This window comes from Mastomys coucha, unplaced genomic scaffold (genome assembly GCF_008632895.1).
Source record: "Mastomys coucha isolate ucsf_1 unplaced genomic scaffold, UCSF_Mcou_1 pScaffold3, whole genome shotgun sequence".
NCBI lineage: Eukaryota > Metazoa > Chordata > Mammalia > Rodentia > Muridae > Mastomys > Mastomys coucha.
The window spans coordinates 42,289,673-42,301,116 of record NW_022196909.1 but is presented as its reverse complement, the minus strand read 5'-3'; the positions used below and the strand labels follow the sequence as shown (position 1 = coordinate 42,301,116).

General features: G+C 48.7%; 1 protein-coding gene across 1 annotated transcript in view; it reads right to left on the bottom strand.

The window, feature by feature from the left end:
* Pttg1ip (PTTG1 interacting protein) overlaps nt 1–3,780 on the bottom strand; it is a 17,085-nt gene extending 13,305 nt beyond the window's left edge. Inside the window, exon 1 of the mRNA XM_031347979.1 lies at nt 3,082–3,780. Coding sequence (XP_031203839.1) covers nt 3,082–3,187 — 106 coding nt within the window. The 5' untranslated portion in view covers nt 3,188–3,780. The remainder of the gene's footprint in view (nt 1–3,081) is intronic.
* Nucleotides 3,781–11,444: the final 7,664 nt, after the last annotated feature.

Sequence of the window (11,444 nt, the reverse complement as noted above, 5' to 3'; positions counted from 1 at the left end):
ATGGACCAAGGAGCTCAGAGGAAACTGAAGAGACTGGAGATGATGTTAAGAGTTGAAGTGACTTCAAATGGCCCTAGGCTTCAGAGGTAGAGAACAGAAGGGAGCTGCTCAGTGAGGAGCCTGGCAATCTGTGAGTGAGCTACACAGTAAACCGAGCATCCGAGTGCCCCGCTAACACCCCAGCCTTGGCAACTGGGTTTGGGCTGAAGAGAGACTATCCTCATCTTAGAAGGAGGCACCCCTCAAGAATTTAGGGGTGCCGGGCAGTGGTGGCGCACGCCTTTAATCCCAGCACTTGGGAGGCAGAGGCAGGAGGATTTCTGAGTTTGAGGCCAGCCTGGTCTACAGAGTGAGTTCCAGGACAGCCAGGGCTACACAGAGAAACCATGTCTCAAAGAACCAAAAAAAAAAAAAAATTTAGGGTGCAGACCACTTCAACAACTTACTACCACCATTTGGTCAAATTAATAACAAGCTGTAAGACTGTAATTTGTCCATCTGCAATAAAAAAAATTTAAATAAGCAGATTTTATGGTAAGCTAGGAAAGACCCTAGTGGGGCTGGAGAGATGGTTCAGTGGTTAAGAGCACTGACTGCTCTTCCAGAGGTCCTGAGTTCAATTCCCAGCACCCACATGGTGGCTCACAGCCATCCATAATGGGATCTGATGCCCTCTTTTGGTGTGTCTGAAGACAGCCACAGTGTAGTCATATATATAAAATAAATAAATCTTTCAAAAGAAAGAAAGAAAGAAAGAGAGAAAGACCCTAGCAAGCACAGAGGGGGAGCGGTACAGCAAGCATGGGGTCACTCAGGACAGCTGCACCATTAGCTGGCTGCACTGCCCCTTAGCGCTCCTGCACTCCCACACTGAGACCTTTCTCATTATGCTCAGCACACCCACTCTCCAGCTTTTTCAAAGTCATCCACAAGAAAGGACGGTCTTGCTCACTATCAGCCGACGCAGCGGCCCCAGAAATGACAAAGTCCGGATCTGTTACAGGATGTTTTGGTAACTGGACTTTTGAGAACCGAAAGAACTGAGTTCCAAGAAACACATCCTCAGCCCCGGAGCTATGGCCACACGGGCCCTGCCCCATTATCAGGCAGTCGGAATCCCTGGGACCAGCCCTCCTCCCCTTCCTCCTCCACAGACCAACTTTAAGGGTGGCTCTTGTGTACCAGAGGGCATCTATGGCAGGCATCGTGGCTGAAGTAACTCCCAGACTCATGTGGCCAGGAAGGAAACACTGACAGCTTGCTGCCCCACGGCTCGCATTTCTGGGAGGCCACACGCAGTATCTCTTACCCCATCACGGGACACGGCCAACCACACACTGGAGATAGGAACAATGCCCTTGCAGTTCCTCAGTGCTGTTCATGAATGTCCTAGCTTGGAGTTAAGTTTACACGCTATTTACTCTTTTTTTTTTTTAAGAACTTTCAGACTCATTTAATAATTAAGTGGAAAGACAATAATAAATAGTGACTCATTTCTGAGTGGGTCCCTGACGTTTCGGGTGAGTCAACTCAGGTACTGAGGACAAAAAGACACACCTCAACGTGGGAAGGGGAGGACTGTGGAGACCAAGGAAGTGAATGGTATTCATCGTAAACCTAGGAAACACGCCATCCAAGCAAAGCCTGAGCCTCCAAGCAAAATAAACCTGGAAGGGCTTAAGAGCGCCTACTCTGCCAGGCAGTGGTGGTGCACGCCTTTAATCCCAGCACTTGGGAGGCAGAGGCAGGTGGATTTCTGAGTTCAAGGCCAGCCTGGTCTACAGAGTGAGTTCCAGGACAGCCAGGGCTACACAGAGAAACCCTGTCTCTAAAAAACAAACAAACAAACAAAAGGAGGGCCCACTCCGGTGACAGAATTTAGAACGCAAAGGGCATCTCTACTGTCATGTCAGGGGAGTACACTTGCTTGTCAAAGTAGTCCTCGACACTGCACTGTTTGAGAAAAGGAGGGACAGGACACCCCAAAAGGCATGTATGCAGTATTGAATAATACAGTTCACTAAGGCAGGCTCTTCTGGGACAGAGGGAGGGGAACTGCAGATTCCTCTACAAACAGGGGTGTTCAGTAAGGACGCATCACCCGGTGACCCGCGCCAGCCACCACTGTGCCTTAACACTCCTAAGACAACTGCAGTCCTTTTAGGGACTGTTTTCCCAAGATGAAGCTCAGAGACAGTGACTCTACACGCCATTAGTGGGGGTCCAAAAGCCTAGTCAAAGGGTCCTTCCTCAACATCATGAATTTCATTCTATAGATCTATAATCTATTATAGGTTCCGCCAAGCACACAAAAAATATTTAAAAGGTGAGCTTTGCCAGGCAAGGTGGGTGCACACTTTTATTGTCAGCACTTGGCCAGCCTGAACCGGGTCTTAGTCCTGGTTCTCCACAGCTCCCCAGCATTCTGCCTGTCATAAAGTCCCCACTGGAGAATCTAGCCCCAGCCGAGTCCCCTGAGCGGCCAGGGTCAGCTCCTTTAGTCACCCTCACCAAGGTAGCAGGAGTGAGGCAGTCGCAGGCCCTCGGTACTCCTGGAAGCAGATAAGAAACTTAAACACAGAGGGGCGACAACTCGCAAAAGGTCACAAAGAGAAAACACACCGTGACAGGCTAGAGTGTAAAGACACCTTGAGAGGAGAACCTGAGCTAACTAACACAGTTGAGAAAAATTCTCTCTAGCAGCGCCCCATCAACCCTAGCGTGCAAAGGTCGGAAAGCTGACCAAGCCGACCCTCTTCAGCCTCAAGACCTGGACACAGCTTGCCAGCTCCCTGATTCCCACCCCCCCCCCAACAAAAACATTGCTGGAATGTAGAGGCTCCCCGAGTGGAACCCCAATCAGCACAGCTGCTAAGCAAGTGCCGAGGCATCGGTTCCGACTGGCCGAGTCTTTCGTGCCTAAGGGCACGACGTTAACTCCTAGTCCTGGCTGCCTTGCCCAGCTCCAAGGGAGGGCGTGATCGCAGAGTCCGCCAAGCCCGCGGGGCTGGACTCCGCCCTGGATCCGACCCAGCCGCCCTCCTCCTCCTCCTTCTCGGCCCCTAGGCCCGTGGGCCTTACCAATTCCCGGAGGTTCCTGCGCGGAGGCTCCGGTCAGAAGCCACAGCAGCACGGCACCGAGTAGCATCACCCAGCGCGGCGTCAGCCCGAGGAGAGTAGACGCCATGGTGGGTGCGTCGTCGTCGGGGACCTCAGACGACTCAACGTCGACACGGAGCTAGGTTGTTTCCACTGTAAGCGCTCCGCCTCCGAAAGCAATCTGGAAGGGCGGAGCCTGGCGGAGCTTGCGAGTGCGCAGCCGCAGGCTCCGCCCCTCGCCCTACGGCCCGCCTCCGGGCGCCGCTGAGGCTTAGTACGCCTGCGCACTGCTGGACCTGCGGGGAGGGAAGCTGTAACGGGAGCGTCAGCGCAGCGCGCGTGCGTAGTAGACTACTAGGCTGGGCAGTGGACTGCGAAGTTCTGCCGGGTAGAGAGCGCTTGCTTTGGAATAGAGATGCTGGAGTCTGACGCGGGTACTGAGGCTCAGCTGCTCTGCAGCCGCCAACTCTCGGCAACGCTGCCCACGCCCAGTAAGACCTCTGCCAGTCCTGTCGATTCTCTCCCCGAGCCGCGTGCGTGTCCACAGGGCAGGTTTTGTGGATTGGTTCACTTATGAACGTTAAGACAGCATCCAAACTGTCTTGAGCTTGTTACTGAAAGGCGTTTAAATCCCTGAGGGAGTGCGAAGGGTGTAGCTTAGATGGTAGAATTGCTTGCCTAGCAACCCATGCATGCACAAAGCCCCCACCCCCACCCCCACCCCGATCCCCGAGTTCCATCCTCAGAACCTCACAAATGAGTCGTGATGGCACACACCTGTCATCACTTGGGAGTGGAGCATTGGAAGGATCAGAAGGTCGAGGTTTTCCTTAACCAATGAGACCCCGGTTCAAAGAAAACAAAACAAAGACACTGCAGCTGTCTTCAGACACACCAGAAGAGGTGATCAGATCCCATTACAGATGGCTGTGAGCCACCATGTAGCTGCTGGGATTTGAACTCAGGACCTCTAAAAGAGCGGTCAGTGAGTGCTCTTAACCGCTGAGCCATCTCTCCTGCCCCAATAATAAAAAAAATCCTTACTGATAGTGACTGGAAACCCCAAACGGAGACACGGGAGCTTTTGAGTAAGAGGGTACCTTCCCTGCCTGATTATACATGAACCAGGCACTTAAGAGTGCCAGACACACACACACACAAATCAGTGCGGGACAGTGGCACCCAAGTTTGTTGACTCATTAAAGGCCCAGACCCCAGAAAGAGTACGCAAAATAGGATACAAACTTAAAGCGACTAGCTTGATGGCAACTTGATACAAGCTAGTCATGACTTTTAAGTGTTGCAGCTGTAAAGGAAACCGCTTGAATTGTTCCAGCTCCGCTCCTGGTGCTGCCGGGGAATGTAAAACAGCTCGGCTGCTGCAGGAGCGGATCTCCCATGGAACGTATTACAGGTCTGCTCCTCAGAGCAAGGCTTCCCCAGGAAAAGTGTAACAATTCTGCTCCGGCAGAGGGAGGTTTTCCCCGGTGAAAGTGTTACAGCTTGACCCCAGCTGGGCAGGTTTTCCCCAGCCAAGTTCTGTGCCAGGGAAACTGTTACATCTCTGTTCGGAGAGGCTTCCTGGCAGTTGGGAGCCAGGGAATACCACAAAGTCACAGGACACAAGAAACACAGGAGAGTTATCGGGAGAAAAAAAAAAAAAAAAAAAAAGAGGGTGACTGCCTCTGCTAGGGTGAGAAACAGCGGAGAACTAAGTCAAAGGCAGAGCTTCTTGGGGGCGGGGCTTCCAGTGGCGATTTCCAGGAGGAGAATTGGTGGGATTTCAATTCCTGAGCTTCGGAGGACTCAGGCTGGGTCTTTGTAGCCCTGAGCTGGTCCAGAGCAAGGGAAGCTTAGCAGGGCCCGGGTGAGTGCAGTGCAGGATCTGGGTGGGAGATGAGGGGAGCAAAGAACACGTCCCCAGAGGGAGTGGCCAGGGTCTCTAGGACAAGGTTTTGTAACTTTGTACCATTGGCCAGGGCAGGGGTGTTGGAAAATGTTTCATCTGCATACTCACGGGCTGGAGTGGGGTGGGATGAGGTCAAACAAGGAGTGAAGCCCGATAACTATAAAGGTAATACGGTGAGGGAGCCAGCTTTATGGCGCCAGGTTGGGAGTGGGGAGGTAGCCAAATCCTGCCATCCTTATGTTTGAGGTATCTGGGGTTGAAGCTTTCTTGACCCTTCCTCTGAGAGAAACCCTGGGCCATTATGGTTCCACATTCAAGGATTGGTGAATTTCCTTCACCCTTTTATCCTACTGAGAAAATGCCTCCCTAAGAGTGGGCTATAGGAGGCAGGACTAGGGAATTTTCTTAGAGATTGATGAAGAGCTCAGTTCATTTGCTGCTTGCTGGGCCTGAAACACGCCCCCTCCCCCTTATTCTATTACCAGCTTTCTATTTTCTGATTCCCTCTCTGCCCAAGCTTGGCTTTCCTGGAACTTGCTCTGTAGATTGACCTTGAACTCAGAGATCTGCTCGCCTGTCTCCTGGGATTGAAGGTGTGTGTACCACCAGGCCTGGACTTAAGCTTTTCTTCACCTAGAACTTGCTCTCTCCCAGGTTGGCCTTGAACTCAAGAGATCTGTTTGCCTTTGTCTTCTGGAATTAAAGATGTGTACGTACCATCATGCGTAGGCTACTTCATGGCCACTGTTTCTCAAGATCTGGATCACAAGTGTGTCCTTCATTGTAGCTCATTCCAGATTAAAAACTCAAATGAAAACAATAACCAGGGGATAATGCCTAACATGATATAACTGTTCCTTGTTCAACTGAAAACACATGAGCACTAAGTTTAGCTGGGTGAGACTTGCCCTGAGGTCACCACTCTCTTAATCTCCTTATGTCCTTGAACAGTGGATTCACCTCTGCTCTACTTCTTAGTGCCTCTTTGTTCTTTGAACCATATCTTTTGTACTTTTCCTTTTGAAGCTTGCTATGCTTTTTTAAATATTTTTTTTATTTATTATATGTGAGTACACTGTAGCTGACTTCAGACGCTCCAGAAGAGGGCATCAGATCAGATCTCATTATGGATGGTTGTGAACCACCATGTGGTTGCTGGAATTTGAACTCAGGACCTTCGGAAAAGCAGTCAGGCTTCACTGAGCCAACTCTCCAGCCCAAAGCTTGCTATGCTTGATCAAAATGATCTTCATGAGACTAAGCCAGAGAAGAAAGACTCTGCTGGGGTTTTTTTTGTTTTTTGTTTTTTTTGTTTTTTTTTTGAGACTTCCTTTGTTGATGCAATTAATAAAAATCTCTTTACCTTAGCCTTGGGGAGACTCTTCAGACAAGGGCAAAAAGCAGCCACATGCTTCACCAGAATATCACAAGAACAGTCTCTAGGCCACACACTGAAATTCCTCTCCCACGGAAACCTGGTAGATCAGGTCTGCAGAGTTAAAGTCACCGTCAGCACCAAGGTCTTCCGTATTCCTACTAGGACAGCCCAGCCAGCCCCACTTAAATTATCCCACTGCTTTCCAAAGCTCCACAATCCACATTCTTCCAAACAAAAGCATGGTCAGGCCTATCACAGCAATACCTTAGACAGCAATTCAATTGCTGTGAAGAGACACCATGACCAAGGCAACTATTTTTTTTTTCCCTTTGGTTTTTCGAGACAGGGTTTCTCTGTGTAGCTAACTCTGTAGACCAGGCTGGCCTGGAACTCAGAAATCCACTTGCCTCTGCCTCCTAAATGCTGGGATTAAAGGCATGCGCCACCACCGCCCAGCTCAACTGTAGCTTTTGTAAACATTTCTTTTTGTTCTTAAATGTTTTTTCTTTATAGTCCTATCACTACTTTGTGGGTTCTTCTTTTATCATCTGTGGCTCACCTCAGCTTCTTCTGGCTCAACGGTCACTGACTGTCTCCTCAGTCAGCTAGCCCACTTCACTTTTTTTTTTTTTTCCTGAGACAGGGTTTCTCTGTATAGCCCTGGCTGTCCTGGAACTCACTCTGTAGGCCAGGCTAGCCTTGAACTCAGAAATCCGACTGCCTCTGCCTCCCAAGTGCTGGGATTAAAGGCATGTGCCACCACAGCTCGGCTAACTTCACTTTCAACTGTCTCTTATTTTCTCTCTTGAAAATCTCTTCTCTCCTCTAGCACTTCTCAATCTCCTTTCTTCCCGAATCAACTCTCTTCTCTGACCCAACTCTTCTGTCTTCTAGAACCTACTTCTGCCTACTCCCCAGTCCTTCTCCTCTTCCCCCTCCTTCTCATCTTCCTCCTCCCCTTCTCCTCTTCCTTCTCCCTCTATCCTCTCTTGCTCTCCCCCCTCCCCACCCTGCTCCCAGAAGTCCAAGAGCCAACTATCACTGAAGAGCAGAGGGTCATTTAAAGGGCCAGGCACATGAAATATTTCATACTACACCTGTCTGTGGGGCATTTTACTGATTAATGATCCATGGGAAAGAGTCATCCCTGGGCAGATAGAGCTGGGTTATAGAAGAACACCAGCTGAGCTAGCGATGGGGAGCAAGCACGGAAGCAGTGTCCCTCTGAGATGCTGCCTCAGTTCCTGCCTTGAGCTCCTGCCCTGGCTTCCCTCAGTGACCAATCGTGGTGTGGAAGTGTAAACCAAGTAGTAGACCCTTTCCTTGCCCAGTTGGTTTGGTCAGTTGGCTTCATCAGAACCACAGAGAAGCTAACTCATCTACTGCCCTTTCTACTGTATCACAAACTCGGGCTTACCGGGTGGTGGTGGTGCACGCCTTTAATCCCAGCACCTGGGAGGCAGAGGCAGGCAGATTTCTGAGTTCGAGGCCAGCCTGGTCTACAGAGTGAGTTCCAGGACAGCCAGGACTATAGAGAGAAACCCTGTCTCAAAAACAAACAAAACAAACAAAAAAAAACCCAAACAAACAAAAAACAAAGAGAAAGGGAAAAAAAAAAAAGAAAGAAACTCAGACTCTAGTGGGGTTGTCTTTTTAAGTTTAAGGGTTTTTTGTTTGTTTGTTTGTTTTAGATTTATTTATTTATTTATTTTATGTGTATGAGTACACTGTAGCTGAACAGATGGCCATTAGCCATCATGTGGCTGCAGGGAATTGAACTCAGGACCTCTGCTTGCTCAGGCCCCACTCTCTCCAGCCCTGCTTTCCCCAGCCCTACTCGTAGCTCGCTCTGGCATAATACCCTGTAGCTGTCTTCAGACACACACCAGAAGAGGGCGTCAGATCTCATCACGGATGGTTGTGAACCACCATCCGTGGTTGCTGGGAATTGAACTCAGGACCTTCAGAAGAGCAGTCAGTGCTCTTACCCGCTGAGCCATCTCACCAGCCTCTAGTGGGGTTGTCTTAATCGTGTATCATGTGGAAATGAGCCGTCAGGAGACCCTGGCTTGGTTACAATGGTGGTAGCATTGTACTTTTGACTACCTTTCCCCATTTTGTGGGGTTTTTAACAAAAGGGTCATGGGGAAAATACCCTAAAAAGAAGATCTGATCTGCCTTGATTTGACAGAGAAAAAGATACATCATCCACCTTATGAATATACACTAACCTTATACAAAACAACAAACCCACGGTCCTTCACTGCCGCCATTTCTTGGGTTAGCCAGCTCCTGCCGTCTTTGAAGTATAGTTACTATTTGTCTGTTTCACTAAATAAGTCTGACTTTCCGTGGTCCATCTGCAGCTGTTAGTGAAATCTCTCCACTGGACGCCTGGGTCCAATAACAGCTCTATCCTATCAGTAATGGAAAAATCAGACCCACAAGAGTTATGGCTTGCCCATGGTCATAAGTCCAGAAGGCTCTCACAGGGAGAATTAAAGTTCCTGGGAAAGAAACATACCTATGCTGAACAGTCTACAAGGCCACGTGATTGATTAGAACTCATAATCTTAGAGAGCTGATGTGTTGCAGACCCAGAGCTGAATCACCTTTACTTTCCCCAATAGCCAATCATTTCCTGCCTCTGACCTCTTCTTTATTAACAGATACAATCTCTGGAAGACATTTCTTTTAAATATAATTTTTAAAGATTTATTTATTTATTTACTTGGGTTTTTTTGTTTGTTTGTTTGTTTTTGTTTTTGTTTTTGTTTTTTTGAGACAGGGTCTCTCTGTGTAGCCCTGGCTGTCCTAAAACTCACTCTGTAGACCAGGCTGGCCTTGTACTCAGAAATGCGCCTGCCTCTGCCTCCCCAAGTGCTGGAATTAAAGGTATGCACCACCACTGCTCCATAAGATTTATTTATTTTATGTATGTGAGTACACTGTCAGAGGGCATCGGATCCCATTACAGATGGTTGTGAGCCACCATGTGGTTGCTGGGAATTGAACTCAGGACGTCTGGGAGAGCAGCCAGTGCTCTTAACCGCTGAGCCATCTCTCCAGGCCCTCTGGGAGACATTCTTACCAGACCATTATCTTCTGCCAAGCCCAAATGTAAGAATGTCATCAGATAATATCTGAGTCCTACCGTAGAGATTTGCCTGCTTGGTTGTACCATGCCTAGGCCATGTTTAATATATTTAAAAAGTGCCTTGATTTATGACTTTGTTTTGCTCTGTAACTTTATTTAATGGCTTACACGTTTGGTACATGTTACTCAGGACAACCTGAGTCCATGTGCCTAAGGTATTGTCATTCCTCTTGGGCTCAGGGATAAACCTCCTCATTTCCTTTGAGGTCTGCATTTTGAGTCAACGTGAAGCCATGAGTTCAAGTCTAAGCTCCTCCCATTCCCATGGCCATGACCTCTACCATGATTTCAAAGCCCCAGTGAGCATCACTGGCCACAGCAAACAAACACCAGCACTGGATAAGGTGCTGGGACACAGATTAAAGCCCAGGGCTAGTGTCCCAAGCCTGAGCTAACTCAGTGCCTGGTACAGCATTCCCAGGAAGTCTATGCTCCACACCCTTGCACAAGGACAAAAAAGTCACTGGTGTGTTGGTGTGCTGGGGAACATTTTTAACAAGCTGGTCTCATTTCCTTCTGGTGCAGCATAGAGTTCCCCTCTGTGTGAAGCTGCTGAATAGGGAATAAAAGCTTCCATGCTCCCGGGCAAGCAGCCCTCATGGAGCCTTCTATTGTACAAACCCAGGCTTGAAAATCTACTTGCAGAACCAAAAACAAAAACCAAAACACCAAACCAGTAGTCATGAGCCTGGTGTAGAATGTCTAGAGAAGTTTGCATGTTCTTGTCCTAGCATCAAATCACACAATATTAATTCTTCGACACTTTGTTTTAATTTAAATCATCTCTGTGCACGCGCACACGTGCGTACCCCAGCACATGTGGGTGGTCTGAGGACAACTTTCAGAAGTTGGTTTTCTCCTTCCATGGTGAGATCAAACCCAAGTCATCAAGCTTGATGGCAAGTGCTTTTACCCAACTGGGCCATCCCTACTGGCCCCACAGCACTCATTTAAGGAGGGTTAACGGGGAGGGGGGTTTGGACGTTGATCTACATTGGCTCCTATTCAAGAAATGCTACCCGTGGCAGCCTTACCCAATACAACCCAGTCTTGGGATGATTCACCTATGCAGAAGCCGGGAGAGGTGGTTTCCAGTCCCCAAATGGCAGTGCAGGTGACATTGTCCTAACTGGCAGGGCTCTGGCTAGGCAAACAAGAAGGATCATTATCAAGTGAACAAGCCTAAAGGTTTCGGTTTACTAGAAAAGCAAATCTCTCAAGGCAGTTTCTGTTAAGCAGAAACCACCCTCAATCCTCCAGTGACCTTCCGGCAAAGGTCAGCTACCCTCTAGCAAGAGGAGCTAGTTCCCAGATCAGTCTGGACAGTCTGGCTCAGACCCTCCCCTGCTGGCACGTAAAATCTGCTTGCTTTCCCACCATTTTGCCCTTCTCTGCCCATGTCCCCCAAGATGGCAGTCTGAGCCCCACGAAGAAAGGAAATAAACCTTCCTTTCTGTCCACAGAGCGATCTAGTTCGGTAGTTTCTCTTTGCCATCTTTTACAGTTAAGAGTGATGTTTGTTCTTGGGACCAAGGTTCGACTCAGAACATCTGCATGGCAGCTCATGGCCTTCTGTAACTCTAGTTCCAAGGGATCTGATGCCCTCTTCTGGCTTCCACAGGCAGACTCATGATGCGTATATGTGCAAGCAAAACATCCATATACACTGCATGTGTGTGTGTGTGTGTGTGTGTGTGTGTATGTGTGTATGTATGTATGTGTGTGTATATGTGTGTGTGTATGAGTGTGTATATATGTGTGTTTGTCTGTGTAGGTGTGTGTATGTATGTGTCGGTGTGTGTATCTGTGTGTATGTGTGTATATGTGTATGTATGTGTGTGTATGTGTGTGTGTATGTGTGTGTATATGTCTGTGTATGTGTATGTGTGTGTATGTGTGTT